At 38.0% G+C, this 20,066-nt stretch overlaps 1 protein-coding gene across 1 annotated transcript in view; it reads right to left on the bottom strand.

Annotated features, from left to right (window-relative positions):
• Window positions 1–20,066, bottom strand: part of p3h2 (prolyl 3-hydroxylase 2) — a 183,150-nt gene that overhangs the window by 34,903 nt on the left and 128,181 nt on the right. The window contains exons 2-4 of the mRNA XM_034179881.1: window positions 19,071–19,223; window positions 16,826–17,015; window positions 14,155–14,286 (exon numbers count right to left, since the gene is read on the bottom strand). Coding sequence (XP_034035772.1) covers window positions 14,155–14,286; window positions 16,826–17,015; window positions 19,071–19,223 — 475 coding nt within the window. The remainder of the gene's footprint in view (window positions 1–14,154; window positions 14,287–16,825; window positions 17,016–19,070; window positions 19,224–20,066) is intronic.

Genomic DNA, 20,066 nt, shown 5'->3' with positions numbered 1-20,066 from the left:
GACAGTGTATCGTGATATGCATCAATTCTTGATAGTGTATCGTGATATGTATCGACTCTCACTTGTGTGCGTGATATGTATTGATTCTCAATAGTGTATCGTGATATGCATCATTTCTTGATAGTGTATCGTGATATGTATCGACTCTCACTGGTGTGCGTGATATGTATTGATTCTCGATAGTGTATCGTGATATGCATCAATTCTTGATAGTGTATCGTGATATGTATCGACTCTCACTTGTGTGCGTGATATGTATTGATTCTTGATAGTGTATTGTGATATGTATCATATCGTGGAGTGAGCATATCGTTACACCCCTAGTAACAGACGAGTGCGTTCCCTGTAAATGCAGCTATCAATTTTCACCTTGAAGAATCACCTCATTAATCTTGTGGTGAGGCTTTCCACAGAAACAGAGAAAAAGGCAAACACACTGTCCACTGGGAAACAACGGCAGCATTTTATGTATTTGTACCCACACAATGATCCACTTTGCTTTATTCAGCCACATACATTGTGTAACTAAGTACAATCTGGTGCTCTGACAAGCACTGAGTGCACTGGCTTTCCTTAGTAAATGCTGTGTTGTTTTGCCAAGACATTTGTCAAGAAAGATTTTTTTTACTACTTCAGAAAAAGAAAACCTACACCTGAGTGTCTGCACATGAAGGCAGATACCCCATAAAAATGTTTGACAGAGAGACATTAGATAAAGTCAATAAGGCCTGATGTCAGTGTGATGATGCCTGTCTGGGTGTGGTCCAGTCTCTATTGTCCCTTGGTGATCCTGTACTGTTGTTTAGAATTGAGTTGTTGAATGCATCTGTCTTTTGTGTGTGTTTGGGTGTATCCATTAGCTTTGATTATAATTACATAGAGGCGAACAGTCACAGTTGGTGCCACAGACTTCAAAGGGAGATATGTTTGGTCTTTGTTCACTATCTGTCCTGAAGGAGCAACAGCTCCTGCCTGATGGGTACTGGAGAGCAGACGGATATTCAGAGGTATTCAGAGACAGTGACATTTTAATCTTCCCTGATTTGACTCTCCAAAAATTAGGTCAAGTTCAGCACCCTCTGAACTCATGTGAGGTGGTTGTGAGATGACCATCGATCACAATTATCTTGGATCTGTGAGAATTTGGTGTTCAGTAATCACATGCCGAAGGCCATGGCTGGACCCATGCACACATGGATGAAGTCCAGTTTGATAGCTCCCACATCCCAGTGGTCCGGAGCTCATAAAGCCAAACAATCATCCTATAATTTAGGAAGTATGCATGCCTGTTTCTGTGGAGATTCTCCGTCATCCAAATCATGGTATCCAAGTAGGCTGAGTCATGTCAACTGGTCTTGTTTAGTTCCTTGAAGACATTTCGCTGTTTCTCCAGAAATGCGTCATCAGTTCAGTGTCCCTACTCCTACAGGTCCTTTGCCCAAGGTTTACCTAACTTGGTATATGCACAGATAAAGGTTGGAAATGTTCTTAAAGTAATTGGGGCCCAATGTTAAAGTTTAGATATTTTTTTCCCCTCCAGTGTCCCCCAAGCTTACCACATCTGTAAGTGAGTTCTGGAATTGCCAAGGCAAATTCAAATTTACTAAAGCCCAGAGGTGGGACAAAGTCACCAGCAAGTCATCCTCAAGTTATGAATCGGCAAGTCTCAAGTCAAGTCTCAAGTCAAGTCTCAAGTCGTAATGACCACCAACTGTTTGCAAGCTAACTTGAGACTTGACTTGAGACTTGCCGATTCATGACTTGAAAATGACTTGACAGTGACTTTGTCCCACCTCCGAAGCTGAAATCATTGGGGTCAAAGGATAAGATTGAGGCTTTTCACTCCTATTTGCCCCTAATTTAATATACGAGGTCTGTTAGAAAAGTATCGGACCTCTGTATTTTTTGCAAAAACCTGATGGATTTGAATCATGTGTGCTTGCATGAGCCAACCTTGAACCTTCGTGCGCATGCGTCTGGTGGGCTTCATAGATAATTGGCAAAGCTTCTGGGGAAAACCTGGTCTTGTTAGGAGAGACGGCATCCATCCCACTTTGGATGGAGCAGCTCTCATTTCTAGAAATCTGGCCAATTTTCTTAAATCCTCCAAACCATGACTATCCAGGGTTGGGACCAGGAAGCAGAGTTGTAGTCTTACACACCTCTCTGCAGCTTCTCTCCCCCTGCCATCCTCTCATTACCCCATCCCCGTAGAGACGGTGCCTGCTCCCAGACCACCAATAACCAGCAAAAATCTATTTAAGCATAAAAATTCAAAAAGAAAATATAATATAGCACCTTCAACTGCACCACAGAATAAACAGTTAAATGTGGTCTATTAAACATTAGATCTCTCTCTTCTAAGTCCCTGTTAGTAAATGATATAATAATTGATCAACATATTGATTTATTCTGCCTTACAGAAACCTGGTTACAGCAGGATGAATATGTTAGTTTAAATGAGTCAACACCCCCGAGTCACACTAACTGCCAGAATGCTCGTAGCACGGGCCGAGGCGGAGGATTAGCAGCAATCTTCCATTCCAGCTTATTAATTAATCAAAAACCCAGACAGAGCTTTAATTCATTTGAAAGCTTGACTCTTAGTCTTGTCCATCCAAATTGGAAGTCCCAAAAACCAGTTTTATTTGTTGTTATCTATCGTCCTCCTGGTCGTTACTGTGAGTTTCTCTGTGAATTTTCAGACCTTTTGTCTGACTTAGTGCTTAGCTCAGATAAGATAATTATAGTGGGCGATTTTAACATCCACACAGATGCTGAGAATGACAGCCTCAACACTGCATTTAATCTATTATTAGACTCAATTGGCTTTGCTCAAACTGTAAATGAGTCCACCCACCACTTTAATCATATCTTAGATCTTGTTCTGACTTATGGTATGGAAATTGAAGACTTAACAGTATTCCCTGAAAACTCCCTTCTGTCTGATCATTTCTTAATAACATTTACATTTACTCTGATGGACTACCCAGCAGTGGGGAATAAGTTTCATTACACTAGAAGTCTTTCAGAAAGCGCTGTAACTAGGTTTAAGGATATGATTCCTTCTTTATGTTCTCTAATGCCATATACCAACACAGTGCAGAGTAGCTACCTAAACTCTGTAAGTGAGATAGAGTATCTCGTCAATAGTTTTACATCCTCATTGAAGACAACTTTGGATGCTGTAGCTCCTCTGAAAAAGAGAGCTTTAAATCAGAAGGTGGTATAACTCACAAACCCGCAGCTTAAAGCAGATAACCCGTAAGTTGGAGAGGAAATGGCGTCTCACTAATTTAGAAGATCTTCACTTAGCCTGGAAAAAGAGTCTGTTGCTCTATAAAAAAGCCCTCCGTAAAGCTAGGACATCTTACTACTCATCACTAATTGAAGAAAATAAGAACAACCCCAGGTTTCTTTTCAGCACTGTAGCCAGGCTGACAAAGAGTCAGAGCTCTATTGAGCCGAGTATTCCTTTAAGTTTAACTAGTAATGACTTCATGACTTTCTTTGCTAATAAAATTTTAACTATTAGAGAAAAAATTACTCATAACCATCCCAAAGACGTATCATTATCTTTGGCTGCTTTCAGTGATGCCGGTATTTGGTTAGACTCTTTCTCTCCGATTGTTCTGTCTGAGTTATTTTCATTAGTTACTTCATCCAAACCATCAACATGTCTATTAGACCCCATTCCTACCAGGCTGCTCAAGGAAGCCCTACCATTATTTAATGCTTCGATCTTAAATATGATCAATCTATCTTTATTAGTTGGCTATGTACCACAGGCTTTTAAGGTGGCAGTAATTAAACCATTACTTAAAAAGCCATCACTTGACCCAGCTATCTTAGCTAATTATAGGCCAATCTCCAACCTTCCTTTTCTCTCAAAAATTCTTGAAAGGGTAGTTGTAAAACAGCTAACTGATCATCTGCAGAGGAATGGTCTATTTGAAGAGTTTCAGTCAGGTTTTAGAATTCATCATAGTACAGAAACAGCATTAGTGAAGGTTACAAATGATCTTCTTATGGCCTCAGACAGTGGACTCATCTCTGTGCTTGTTCTGTTAGACCTCAGTGCTGCTTTTGATACTGTTGACCATAAAATTTTATTACAGAGATTAGAGCATGCCATAGGTATTAAAGGCACTGCGCTGCGGTGGTTTGAATCATATTTATCTAATAGATTACAATTTGTTCATGTAAATGGGGAATATTCTTCACAGACTAAGGTTAATTATGGAGTTCCACAAGGTTTTGTGCTAGGACCAATTTTATTCACTTTATACATGCTTCCCTTAGGCAGTATTATTAGACGGCATTGTTTAAATTTTCATTGTTACGCAGATGATACCCAGCTTTATCTATCCATGAAGCCAGAGGACACACACCAATTAGCTAAACTGCAGGATTGTCTTACAGACATAAAGACATGGATGACCTCTAATTTCCTGCTTTTAAACTCAGATAAAACTGAAGTTGTTGTACTTGGCCCCACAAATCTTAGAAACATGGTGTCTAACCAGATCATTACTCTGGACGGCATTACCCTGACCTCTAGTAATACTGTGAGAAATCTTGGAGTCATTTTTGATCAGGATATGTCCTTCAATGCGCATATTAAACAAATATGTAGGACTACTTTTTTGCATTTACGCAATATCTCTAAAATTAGAAAGGTCTTGTCTCAGAGTGATGCTGAAAAACTAATTCATGCATTTATTTCCTCTAGGCTGGACTATTGTAATTCATTATTATCAGGTTGTCCTAAAAGTTCCCTGAAAAGCCTTCAGTTAATTCAAAATGCTGCAGCTAGAGTACTAACGGGGACTAGAAGGAGAGAGCATATCTCATCCATATTGGCCTCTCTTCATTGGCTTCCTGTTAATTCTAGAATAGAATTTAAAATTCTTCTTCTTACTTATAAGGTTTTGAATAATCAGGTCCCATCTTATCTTAGGGACCTCGTAGTACCATATCACCCCAATAGAGCGCTTCGCTCTCAGACTGCAGGCTTACTTGTAGTTCCTAGGGTTTGTAAGAGTAGAATGGGAGGCAGAGCCTTCAGCTTTCAGGCTCCTCTCCTGTGGAACCAGCTCCCAATTCAGATCAGGCAGACAGACACCCTCTCTACTTTTATGATTAGGCTTAAAACTTTCCTTTTTGCTAAAGCTTATAGTTAGGGCTGGATCAGGTGACCCTGAACCATCCCTTAGTTATGCTGCTATAGACTTAGACTGCTGGGGGGTTCCCACGATGCACTGAGTGTTTCTTTCTCTTTTTGCTCTGTATGCACCACTCTGCATTTAATCATTAGTGATTGATCTCTGCTCCCCTCCACAGCATGTCTTTTTCCTGGTTCTCTCCCTCAGCCCCAACCAGTCCCAGCAGAAGACTGCCCCTCCCTGAGCCTGGTTCTGCTGGAGGTTTCTTCCTGTTAAAAGGGAGTTTTTCCTTCCCACTGTCGCCAAGTGCTTGCTCACAGGGGGTCGTTTTGACCGTTGGAGTTTTTACGTAATTATTGTATGGCCTTGCCTTACAATATAAAGTGCCTTGGGGCAACTGTTTGTTGTGATTTGGTGCTATATAAATAAAATTGATTTGATTTGAATAATCTTTTTGGAAATAAATCTGTGAAACTGTGAAAATGCATTGCTATGTCTCAAGAGAGTATGCCTTGGTACGATAGTACCAGTATGTGTAAAGCTTGCCTCTAAATAAAAGTGTGTATGTGTGTGTGTGTATATATATATATATATATATATATATATATATATGTGTGTGCGTGTGTGTGTGTGTGTAAAATTTCACATTACAGGAAAACATTAAATATAATTTACGGCATACAGTAAGTTAATATTGGACTCCATTTAAATTATGTGTGCAAACATAGGTAGAATGAACAATAGGAAATAATTTAAGCACTCTACCATGGTAACCAATAATTTGTCGATTTATGATTTATTCAGGCCTACTGAATATACTGTATAATTTCAAGATTACTGTAATAAACTGACAGAGCTAACTCCGAAACATGTCTTGGTGCAACTTGCACATGCACTCTGTTAATTGGAATATTAATTTTTGCAAAATGATTTACACCATTACAGACTGTGGTTGTCAGCTAACAAAATATGTTTTTTATGGAAACAGATTGCAATAGCAGCTTATTATCCAGAAGTCCCACAGACCTGAGTTACATACATTTTGCCAAATTAAAAAAAAAAAAGCAACCCTATCTTTAGCATTTTTGAAAATAAGGAAAAAAAACATTAAAGTTAAAAAAAAATTGATTTACAAAATAATGTTTTCAACATGCATGAGCAGGAAGCATTGACATTGAAATAAAACAGCTCATAGACAAATAATATTTTTTACTGGTCACTTCACAACTTGCAGTTCAATCATGTTTTTAAACAAACATGTTTGAACATGAGATGAATATAACAGTCACACACGTTACAGTGGCAGAAATCAACTCGATTTCACATTTCCAGAATGAACATTTGTCCAGGGTTTAGTGTTTCACTCAGGCCTCATTTGAGGATGACTTCATGTCACAGTCGAACAGTGTTTGGTGGGAATTGTTACCACATAATTGTTACAACATATTTCTTGCTTTCTGATTCCTTTAATATCAGCTGCTTAATTCATGTTTGCAGTGAGGCATGATATTATAATTATCCAGGGTAAAACATGAACATTGTACATTGTACACAATATATTTGTAACACCTGGATACAATCATTTCTGTATGTAAAATGCAACATACTCATTCTGGTAAAAATAAAAAAATAAATAAAAAAGTATCAGTGATCACTGTGTATAATTTCCTGTAATCACATTATACATTCATGTATTGCCAATTAAGTTAACAAATTTCTAGCATAAGTGTTTGGTTCCTTCGTGGTTAAAGGTAAAGTCAAAGCAGGTTTATCAGCTCAGAGAAATGCTGTCTCACAAAACTACTGTAATAATTGGGTCAGAACGTCTGAAACATTATAGTGCTTTATTTTAAAACATGTTTGACCAACATTATCAGAGGATACAAGTCAAATGAATTCATTTTATTTCAAGTAGTTTTTGTACATAGATCTATTTACTATTAAATTATTTTGTTAACAATATGCTTGCTGCTTCACAGTTGCTTGCAGTGCTGCTCACGAACCAGTTGGTGGCAGTAGAGCACCGAGTTGGGTTAAAACCCGCTGTTTAACAGAGCAGAAGAAGAAGACTTAACTGAGTTTCAGCACTCAACTCCGTTCTGTTTTAGCAAATAGAAGTTTGTGTTCCACAAGTTAATTTGCCTGTTCAGTCTCTATACTGTGATTAAGAGACCACTGAGAGCAGAAGAGGAGACTAACGCTGGACGCTCGTCGACTGGGATTCCTCACAAAGAACCACCACATAGCTACCATGAGGTAGCAGCTAGCTTCAAATGGTGGGGCCTTTGTGCCGTGATATCGACGCTGTGAATATCAAAAGAAGGTAACGGATTCTGATGTGAGCACAAATTCGTTTTAGCCAGAAATAACAAAACTTGCTTGAAGCTTGATTATGCCAGCCATAGATTAATGGGAACCAAACCAAAACATTTTTGACTAGCATGGAGCTAACGTTAGCCACAGAGAGGCACAGGCTTAATTAATATTTTGACTAAAACATGACTAAAATATATACTCTCTTTTATTAGGTGTTGACGCATTTGAAGTTTAAGTCATGTCAGTGCCCAGAAAGAGACTTTATGAAGATAAGCTTGTGATAATATTTTTGGATGCTTGTTTTCCCTGTTACTGGCCCTGTTACTCAATAAACATATTTATTGCTAATATAAAGTTTCAGAATTTCTTATATAAAAAATTCTCTGTCCCTTGCATAATGTTTCATTTGCATAGTGTGTGAATACTGTCTGTGGTACCATACACTTGAAACATAAGGACTTCTATGCTGTACTGAGGTTTCCACCTTATCTGGGGTGGAAAAACTGACCTGTGCCAACAAAAAAATTAATTTTTGGAGATTCTTTTGGAATAAGCACCAGAATGCATTTGAGATTTCACATTTTTCTGGGGGACAACCACCAGACCCCGCCAGGGCCTTGTCGAGATCTTTCAAGTTTTTTATTTTTTCCCTCATAGCTCACTTTCATCACTCGGTTCATTCACAGATTTGTCCGTGCTCATGACGACAGGTCAACAGCATTGGCTTAATCATTTGTGAAGCATAGGATTTAATAAAAAAAAGTGGGAACTTCTGTATTAAGGTTGTAACATGTGGATCTATATACATTTTGTGTTCCAGGAGAAGCAGAATGACATCATTCACAGTATCGAACAGCTGAATGACAAAGTTGATGCACTACATCCTTGGACCATCCCTGAAAGTGTCGGTTCCCAGACATACCAGGAGAGAGAACAATGTGGACGCTGCTGACACGATTATCCGAAGGTTGGCCAGCTAAACCAGAAGTGTGGGCTTGAACCAATTACAAGCAGTGCCTGGAAGTAATGGGTCTTCCAGTAAAGTCACTCAAAGAAGTGAGTTAATGTTTTCTGTTTGTTAGGTCCTCTTCACTTCAATAAAGTTTTGCCTTTTTTTTTTTTTTACACAGTGTATTATAGACATGCTGTATTTATGGAAACTAGCAACTAAAGGGCCTTTCACATTGCATGCTTTATACGCGTCAGGCAACAACTCCCAATGTGTCGTCAGTCACATTGTGTCAACGCCTCCCTACGCCCTGACACGACGCATGCAGCAGGGGGGCTGAGATTTTCGCTGATTTTTTTTTTTTTTTTTTTTTCTTCCCCAGAGGAAAGCTGAATGATCGCCATGTTCTATATGTGTCGATGAACCAAGAAAAAGCTTTAATATAGCAATTTGATTTCACAATCAAATTAATTTTGGGGTTAAACATTTGCAAGGATTTTTCTTCAGAAAACTGCTCTGTATAAATGAGCAGTCCTGTGACACGTTTCTGTTTTGTAGAGATCAGTGGTTTCTGCCAGGAGTCTTCCATGTTTGGACCCAACACGTTTCTATTGGACAGTGTGAAGCTTTGTCACAGTTCAGAGCGCCAAAAGTTGGATTGGGTTGAACTTTGAATGTCATTCTGTTGACAAGCAGGAATGCGCACACTCCTGGTAGAAGCATCTGTGTAGCTCAGCTTTTGACGCGACACTTCTAACGCCTGTAAAAAGCTACGTGTTTCATTGAAAATAATGCTTTTTAGACCGATTTGTGATGCCTCTGACACTTCCAAAGCATGCAGTGTGAAACGCCCTTTACACAAATAGCGTTGGGTACAGAGGATTAATCATTTTTGTCTGATCTGCTTTCACCTTTGTGAATACCTCGCTGATAACTAACCTGAGAAAAATTCTGCAAGCAAATACGAGGTCTATTAGATAAGAAACCGACACTTTTATTTATTTATTTTTTAACTATATGGATTTGAATGACGTGCGATTACACCAATCATGCTTGAACCCTTGTGCGCATGCGTGAGTTTTTTTCACGTGTGTCGGTGACGTCATTTCCCTGTGGGCAGGCCTTAAGTGAGATGTGGTTCAGCCCTCTCGGCTGAATTCCTTTGTTTCACACGCTGCTCGAGACGGCAAGCGTTGCTTTATCAAAATTTTTTCTGGACCTGTGAGGAATATCCGAGTGGACACTATTTGAGAAATTTAGCTGGTTTTCGGTGAAAAGTTTAACGGCTGATGAGAGATTATGGGGTGTTTCTGCCGCTGTAAGGACTTCCCACTGAGCGGGACGTCGCGCAGCGCTTCCAGGCGCCATCGTCGGCCTGTTTCGACCTGAAAACATCCTAATTTAAGGCTTAATTCACCCAGGACGTCGTGAGAGAACAGAAGATTCAGAAGAGGCCGGCATCAGGACTTTATGCGGACATTCCACTGTTTCAGCAAATTTGAGTCGTTTCCGTGACGACTCCTGTTTATCTTTGGCAGTGCTTCAGCAGTCAGGGCAAGTCAGGAACTGTCAACGGCAGCCTTGCCAGGGACGTGCCACAAATTTACAGAGTTGTTATGGAGGCTGCAATAAATATCACATCAATCATCATTTCTACAATTGTGCCATAATCCGAAGATGTCCTATCCAAGCAGAAGAAGTATAGACGGGACCATCCTGAACTTCTTCCTGACCCAGATTACAGGTTTGAGAAACTAAATCTTGCAAATCTGTCTTTTGGGGGGAGTGACACCCAGTCACAGTAGAGAGGCACCGTGACGTCTGGTCTGTCTCTGGCTGCTAATGCAACATGGCAGAATCTGCTACGAAACAGATTCGTGTAAATCTAACGTATATCATATATTATGTAAAGCTACTGAAAAACACTTCGAAAACGGAAAACGCTGTTTTCACAACCTGATAACACGACATCTCGCAGACATCAGTGTGCACACATCCTGCAGTCGATGGTAACTTCCACATTTTTCAGAAGCTCATGCATGTGCACATACATGATCTCCTTTGGATGCCATTAAAATGTCATTGAGTTTATCCTACAACACCAATATAAACATACAGAGGCAAATATATTAGAGATACACAGATAACACAATAAAGGGGTGTGTGTGTGTGTGTATGTATGTATATATGTATGTATATATGTATGTATATATGTATGTATGTGTATGTATATGTATATGTGTATATGTATGTATATGTGTATATGTATGTGTATGTATATGTATATATGTATGTATATATGTATGTATGTATGTGTATGTATATGTATATATGTATGTATGTATGTATATGTATATGTATGTATGTATGTATATGTGTATATGTATGTATGTGTATGTATATGTGTATATGTATGTATGTGTATGTATATGTGTATATGTATGTATGTGTATGTATATGTGTATATGTGTATATGTGTATATGTGTATATGTATGTATGTGTATATGTGTATATGTATGTATGTGTATATGTGTATATGTATGTATGTATATGTGTATATGTATGTATGTGTATGTGTATATGTATGTATGTGTATGTGTATATGTATGTATGTGTGTATGTATGTATGTGTGTATGTATGTATGTGTATATGTATGTATGTGTATATGTATGTATGTGTGTATGTATGTATGTGTATATGTATGTATGTGTATATGTATGTATGTGTGTATGTATGTATGTGTATATGTATGTATGTGTGTATGTATGTATGTATGTGTATGTATGTATGTGTATGTATATGTGTATGTGTATGTTATGTGTATGTATGTGTATGTATGTGTATATGTGTGTATGTGTGTATGTATGTGTATATGTGTGTATATGTATGTATGTGTATATGTATGTATGTGTATATGTATATGTGTATATGTATATGTATGTGTATATGTATGTGTGTATGTATGTGTGTGTATGTATGTATGTATGTGTGTATGTATGTATGTGTGTGTGTATATGTATGTGTGTATGTATGTATGTGTGTGTGTATATGTATGTGTGTATGTATGTATGTGTGTGTATATATATGTGTGTGTATATATATGTGTGTGTATATATATGTGTGTGTATATATATGTGTGTGTATACACACTTTGCACTGCGATACCAGTTAAGTAATTATTAAGACGACAATCCTCATATGGCTGAGGGTATTTTAGCATTGTGTTTATATTTCATAATATCAAAGCTTATGAGCAGATTAGCAGCAACATTTAATTTGCCTTGTACATGGAATATTTTTGATCAAATGTAATTTTACTTCCGGAGAAACTTTCTCTGGTGATCAAACAATTTAAATTAATTTATTATTTTCGTATATTTTTTATCATGAATTTCCTCAGGAAATTTTATTGTAATGTTTGTGTTAAAACTGTTCAATTTTGCTTTAAAAATTGTGTTCAATTATATTGTCGTATCTGACTGTACTTCTATGTGATAAAAACTTAATGTTCTGTCATGTGAATTTCCTCAGGAAATTTATTGATTGTAATGTGTTTGTGTTAAACTGTTCAGTTTCGCTCTTAAAAATGTGTGTTCAGCAAGTTGCATTGTCATACTGAATCTTCAAATCTGTGATTAAAAACTCTATTTTTTCATAAGAATTTTCTCAGGGAATTTGGGAGTAGTGTTTGTTTTAAAACTGTCCACAGTTTTGCTCTTAAATATAAAATATTAACTGTATGTAGATGTAAGCTGAATTTATTTTTGCTCCTAAAATGTGTAGTTGGTTGTAGATCAATAGATGAATTTTTTTTTTTAGGTTTCATTATTTCTTGAAGATTTATTCTTTTGAACATCTTTTGGAGTAGTGTCGGTGAAAGAAAAATCTTCTGTAAAGTTGAAAATTTTTCATTTTATGTGCTTTATTTTTGAGCATGATGTTTAATTCTGTAAAGATGAATTCCATCATTAAATCTGTAAGTGATTTCAAAAGTTTCTGCATTATTGATTTTATGTGAATTCCATGAAGTTACTATTTGAATAAAACCTGTTGAATTTTAAAACATTTATAAAGTTGTTTTACGTCATGTTTAGTTCTCAATAGGAAAAATCACAAAAAAATTGTAGATACATTGCACGAACATCCTATGAACAAAGAATGAGGACAGGTAATGTTTGCATGCAAACATTCTACAAATGTTCATTTAATGTTCTGGTTCAACTGTTCATATGATGTTTGTGAATGTTTGTATAATGTTCATTGAATGTTTGCATGCAAACATTCTACAAATGTTCATTTAATGTTCTGGTTCAACTGTTCATATGGTGTTTGTGAATGTTTGTATAATGTTCATTGAATGTTTGCATGCAAACATTCTACAAATGTTCATTTAATGTTCTGGTTCAACTGTTCATATGGTGTTTGTGAATGTTTGTATAATGTTCATTGAATGTTTGCATGCAAACATTCTACAAATGTTCATTTAATGTTCTGGTTCAACTGTTCATATGGTGTTTGTGAATGTATAATGTTCATTGAATGTTTGCATGCAAACATTCTACAAATGTTCATTTAATGTTCTGGTTCAACTGTTCATATGATGTTTGTATAATGTTCATTGAATGTTTGCATGCAAACATTACCTGTCCTCATTCTTTGTTCATGCAAACGTTCAATGAACATTCAAAGAATGTTCAGTTTCCGGGTGGGAAGATCTAAAGTGCGGTTAAAATGGTGGGTGGGCTCATTTACATTTTGAGCGAAGCCAACTCAATCTAATAATAGATTAAATGCAGTGTTGAGGCTGTCATTCTCAGCATCTGTGTGGATGTTAAAATCGCACACTATAATTATCTTATCTGAGCTAAGCACTAAGTCAGACAAATGGTCTGAAAAGTCACAGAGAAACTCACAGTAACGACCAGGTGGACTATCGTCCAGATAATAACAAATAAAACTGGTTTTTGAGACTTCCAATTTGGATGGACAACCCTAACCCTAAGAGTCAAGCTTTCAAATGAATTAAAGCTCTGTCTGGGTTTTTGATTAATAAGCTGGAGTGGAAGATTGCTGCTGCTACTCCTCCTTGACCGTGCTTCGAGCATTCTGACAGTTAGTGTGACTCGGGGGTGTTGACTCATTTAAACTAACATTCATCCTGCTGTAACCAGGTTTCTGTAAAGCAGAATAAATCAATATGTTGATCAATTATTATATCATTTACTAACAGGGACTTAGAAGAGAGAGACCTAATGTTTAATGGACCACATTTAACTGTTTTAGTCTGTGGTGCAGTTGAAGGTGCTATATTATTTTTTCTTTTTGAATTTTTATGCTTAAATAGATTTTTACTGGTTATTGGATTATTATTCAGGTAGCATGAAATCCCCTTGTCCACTGCAAAGGACATTCCATAAAAATTAAAAAAAAAAAATGTTTCTGACTGCGTATGTCGTTTTCACCCAAGACAATTATTTAATGCAAAAAGATAAAAAATTGCAACCCTTATTCCTCTGGGTCTTCAGAGGACATTTGTGACTTTCTTCTGTGATTCAATAAAGGGAAATAAAATCCTGAGGGTGGGAGGGGTGGATGCTTAAAAATGCTTACAACATGCTTATTTACTGCACCAAAAACAGAAAAAAATCATTTGAAAATAGTCCCCTCATTCCCCCCAAAACACCTTCCTCACTGGATGTGTTCAGGTGAGTTTGCTTCTCACCCTGGAAGTAGGCGAACTGAAGGTAGTCATAGTGCAGGGGCAGGTAGTTTTCCATGGGCGAGAGGCGACCCGGCCGGGTGGCCAGGTCTCGAACACACTCGTGTTCACAGTGCAGCACTTGAGTGACGTGATCTGCAACAAAAACGTGACAGTGACTCTCTGACAAGATCGATCAGGATGTATTGATTAGTATTGACATTCCCCACGCACAGTCTTATTAATTTCTGTAAGGAATCCTAACAGAAGAACTCTCAAAGACCAGCCAGGAAGAAATGTGCACGTGAATGAGGGGAATCAACATCAAGCCCAACAAATCTGCTAACAGCTGTATGAAAAATAATTAAATGTGCTACCCATGAATAGGAATTTAATTATGCTTCATTATCAGTTACTGAAGTTTTCCAGAAATTACCGTATTTTCCGGACTATAAGTCGCACTTTTTTTTACATGTTTTGGCCGGGGGTGCGACCTATACTCCGGTGCGACTTATAAATGAAAAATATACCGGTAGGATCTCAATTAATTTACTGTAACAAAACAATTTTACGTGACAGAGTCGATCTATGTTTTAAAATGGCCACCGGAAAAGGAAATGCAATGCATCATGGGCACTGTAGTATGACGGCCATCCTATAGTTCACGCTGGTCGCGATAACCAATCAGAGAACAGAACTTTGGATGCGTATTCCTCACCTCCAAGGTCCAAGTGGACCTTATTTATGGTTTATTTTTCTTTATAATGGATAAAGTGGCTGGTGCGACTTATACTCCGGTGCGAATTATTTATGGTTTGTTTTTCTTTATAATGGATAAAGTGGCTGGTGCGACTTATAGTCCGGAAAATACGGTAGTGGCTTTCTAATTTTGGGGTAAACCACTATTGTTAATCCACATGGACTATATTACAGAAAACACAAACTGTAGTTAGCATTTGTGTTTTTGTCAGAATCATGTAAAGGGATGAATGTTCTGTGTGTTTTTCTGATAAAGATTACAAAAGTAAATGATGAAGCAGTTGTAGGAAATATGTACTCTTAAAAATACACCGTGCTGAAGTAAACTAAGCACCATAATCATAGTCTTTACCACAACGGTACAATGGAAAATAATCTCTTGATTACAAGTAAAACAAAGCCTGGATCAACCTAATTAAGTATTTTCAGTGTTTATGCCTACAAGCCAACACTCAACTCTAAATGTCCGTGGCTGCCGGGGTGTTGTTGTAATGGTCCCACGCAAACATCTACGGATCAACAAATACTCATTTTCAGACTCATTTCAAGACCATGTCCGGCATTAGTTTCTGATTTCTTCGAATCAGCTCAAAACAGTATTGATTAAACCACTTCACAGTGGATCCACTCAGATAAAATATCACATTGTACATCAACAAACAATGTAAAACAACTTTTTTCACACAGAGGTACAGGGTGACCCCAAAAACCTCCAGAACTCATAAAAAATTGTAATAAATCCTACAAAGGTCAAGCAAATTCCTTAAACTTTGCTGGACTTAAACTTCAGTCTGTGTACGATCATTCCCCAAAGTTTCAGTTATCTTGGTCACTTTGCGTAAACGTCACGCTCTTTCCAAAATATGCTCCAAATGGTATGATTTGTTGGCAAAATAGGCCTCCAGGCCTGTTATGTCATGGAGGAACATGACTTTGATGCAAAGCGACCGAGATATCTGACACTTTGGGGAATGATCGTAAGGCTAGCATATTTTAAGGAATGGAGGGGGGGTCACCCTGTACAATCATACCATCATAGCAAGCGAGGAGGAGAGTTTTGACATCAAATCATACCAGCAAAGAAGGATTGGGAGGGTCAAAAATCACAACAGGGAGGTCCAGAAAATGAGACTGGTCTTTCGTGAAATATTTGCAGAATGTCAGGGTCTCTAGAATGACCCACTTTCTGAACTATGACCTCAGACTTGTTGCTTCTGCAAAGATTATGCTGATGTCCAGCAGACTTTTATCGACTGAGGTTGCAAATTTAATCTTGTCACATTAAAAGACCAAGGGTTTGCAATCTGGGTGGAGAACAGACAACGGCACGATGTATAATGTGGATACAACGTGGGATCTTTATTTGTACCAATGCCCTGGCGGTTGCCTCTGATTGCATATGTGTCATACAGCTTATTCCAGGATACAGTAGAGTGATTGCACACCAGTCTATCGCAGGTTACTTCCCAGCCAAGACTGGTACTCGGTTACAGCTGGGTGGACTCGGATGATGCAGATGAAGTGTCTTGTCCAAGAACAGAGGCAGGTAGCCCGAATACACACCTGGAACCAAGCCCTGGTCTATAGGTTGGTACAGTCTAACTCCTATCCTGAAGTATTCTAATCTGTACCAAACCGCCTGCCAACCATCCACATGCACACGCACACAGGCACGCATGTGACTCAAGTGGTGCTGCTTGGCAAGACTGAACTCGCTAAGGTGTAGAGATTGCTTAGTCTACGCCTGTACACACACCATTTAGCTAATATGAGGACTGGATGTGTTTGGTCCTGTTAGTAATAGGATGGAGAATTTCTTCAGAAGAGAATCATTTGGTTCTTTTGAGAGGACTTTGCGTGAGATAAATGCAAAACAAAATTCAGGTACTGACATGTTTTTCTGCCAAAGTGCATGTGCTCAGGTCTTTGTCCTTACCTGATACAAGCTCGTAGAGGCTGTAACGGTAGCGGATATGGTCATGGCCCTCAAACCTTTGTGGCCCTTGGCACATGGCACGGCACTCTACATCTGCCTTATAGTAATCCACCAGAGCATCCTCGAACAAAGCAATGGCGCCCTCATAGTCACCTCTGTCATACAATTTCACCGCTGCTGTAAATGACTGCTGTGGACAGAACAAAAAGGTGGAACATGATGAGAGAATTGGGGAGGACATGATGAGTCCTCCCCAAGTATGCACAAAATAACTGAGTTTTGATCTCATCTGGACTAAACTTGAAGAAGTGACTGAGAGTAGGGGGTCAAGGCAAAATTATCTGATTTAAATAAAAATCAAGGTCATGGGCCAAGATCGAAATTTTGGCCAATGCTTAAATACAGAAGATATTTAGAACTAGCGCAATGCCCGTGGGGATCCATGGGCTCTATATTGGGTAGTGTTTATAGATTAGATTAGATAGAACTTTATTAATTCCTTGAGAAGACTCCCTCAGGGAAATTGAGGTTCCAGCAGCCTTGTATAGCAGCACATTGTATAACAGCACTATAAAATAAGGAGCTGACATTTTTCAAGGGTGGTAATAAATTATGCAAAGTTTCTATGAGTTGAAAAGGTGTGTGAGTCCAGAATCTTTTTTTAAAACCTTAGACCTCAACAGTTTTTCGAGGAAGAACTCAACCCTTTTATTTCCTGTTAATTATGTAATTTTTGAAGGTTAATTTACTGTCTTAATGTATTTATAAATTGTTTAGGTTCTCATTATCATATACACAGTATTATTATTATTATTATTATTATATTTATTTATTTATTTAATTTTATTTAGGGATGCACCAATACCACTTTTTTCCAGACCGATTACAAGTACCAAGATACCAAGTACCGATACGAATACTTAATGATACCATTACAGTTTTATGACTTTGAAAATGTTTTATTCATCAGTTGTTCCTTACGTTTTGACTGTAAATGCTACCAATATCATTAGCTTTGTTTTTATTGACAAACATTTCACTTAAATCATGTAACTTCTCTTTTTGACTACAACAAATTGTCGTTTAACATTAATTAAGTGTTTCTTAACAAACATGACACTGCCAGACATCTCACTGAAATGTAACCTGTGGACCTCAGCACTACAAAATATACAACACCAATAACTGAACTGAAACTGTCCATCAATAACTGTGTGTGTGTGTGTGTGTGTGTGTGTGTGTGTGTGTGTGTGTGTGTGTGTGTGTGTGTGTGTGTGTGTGTGTGTGTGTGCACGCTGTGCAGCTGACGGGATGCTTGTATTCCCCTGGCAGCAGATGTATTTTTTTTTTTTTACTTTTTATTGATAACAACACTCATAATTAATCGTGCACAAAGCTGAACCTGAAGCAGAGAAGGTTATTGACAGGCTGCATTTCTGACTCATGCCCATGCAGGTGCACATCAACCTTCTTGGAGCTGCAGCTTTTATCGTGACTGCAGCAAAATTAACAGTTATCACTTAAAAACGAGTCATCATAACACGACATCACAGTTATGTCAATTTTGGAATTAATCTGTTGCCTCTGTTCTTAACGTTATCAGCTACATTCCATTGAAGCGCACGCTGGGATGCTTCTAGTTGCGATGTCACGAGTACTCATGAGTACTTTGTTTTCGGACGTCTCTGTAGCTGTTTGTTGCAAATGCCGTATACTTTGAAACCGGTCTCGGAAGTGCACAAAGTAATCCCGATGGATGGATAGTCACTAACAGCCTAAATCTAAATTATGATTTTGGTGCGACATCCTTTAATATATAGATTGCTGGTCTGAAGTATTGGTGAAGATACACCTGGGTTACTATTAAACACTAATATGAAGTCATACATCATATTGGCCATATCACCTTTGATGACCTTAAAAGATCAAACTCATGTACAATGGCGATTTTGAAAAACTGGTTACCACTATGGTTGCTATTAAACACTAATATAAATGTTCTCTTGGTCACATGACCTTTGATGACCTTGAAATGCCAAACTCAAGGTCATAGCTGTTCAACTCAAACAGTCTTGAGCCAAGATCAATTAAAAATGGCAATATGCTGTTCCATTTGTGATGCAGTTTGTAGCACACGAATGGTTTGCTACCAGGCAAACATTCCATTAAATGGATGGTGAGTGACAAACCAAAATAAAAACATTTTGAAAACAGCACAGATCTATTGTGACTTGATGTAGTTTACCTGGTGAGGCCGGGCTTCACGGTCCACAAAATGTTCCTCCTGGACTCCCTGCATGTTTTTGTATTGCTCCAGATTCTGGCCCATCTCTACGTGCTCCGGATTGGCCTGAAAATAGGTGTGAGCAGCTGCTGCCGCCTTGTCAGGCTGCTTCAACTGGAGAAGAAAAGAGAAGAGGAAAAAGAAAGACATTAAACTTATTCATGAGACACTAAATGTAAGCAATACGTAAGTGACTAAGAGCAGAAACAGACCATTAGCCTCGAAGGACATGACCTCAAAATCACTGGTTAATGTTACGTCGCAGTTAGGGACATTTATAACACGTGACAGTCAAACACTGTCGAGCTAAACCTGCTGACTGGGAAAGAAGCTACGCTAAAAAAGAGACAGTTGTGGAAGCACAAATTCTCATTTACTTTAATTTCTTTTCAGGTCTCTTTCAATTTGAGGTGATCTATTTTCAGAGTCAATACACAACACTGACAACAGAAGCAAGAAGAACATGATCTGTCACTCTTTCCCCATCCAAACAGTACAGCCATGAATTTAACCCGGTCTCTGGGGTTAGCTTGTATCAAGCACAAACAGATCCATAAGTATTTGGACTGTGACAATTTTTGTAATTTTGCCTCTATACGCCAACAAATTGAGTTACAATAAAACAATTAGTAAAAGAGAGCGTCAGCTTTAATTCAAAGTTTTTGCAAAAATATTGCACGACCCATTTAGGAATTATGGCCTTTTTTAGAGTACCTCCATTTTCAGAGCCCATAAGTAACTGAATAAACTAAGTATGATTTGTGTTTAAAATATTTTTAGTTTCCGTTAGACAAGTTAGAGGACGGATACATTAACATTGCCACATCACTGAAGATATGTTGGACTTCATTTACATCAAAAATGACAAAACAGTATGGTACTGTATGATAAAGCTGTCTGGAGTAATAACTCAAAACATGAGTGACTGTAAGAAATAGAGTGAGGGAAGCCACCAAA

Source organism: Thalassophryne amazonica, chromosome 10, assembly GCF_902500255.1.
Source record: "Thalassophryne amazonica chromosome 10, fThaAma1.1, whole genome shotgun sequence".
Taxonomy (NCBI): domain Eukaryota; kingdom Metazoa; phylum Chordata; class Actinopteri; order Batrachoidiformes; family Batrachoididae; genus Thalassophryne; species Thalassophryne amazonica.
This window is presented reverse-complemented; position numbering and strand designations above follow the sequence as displayed.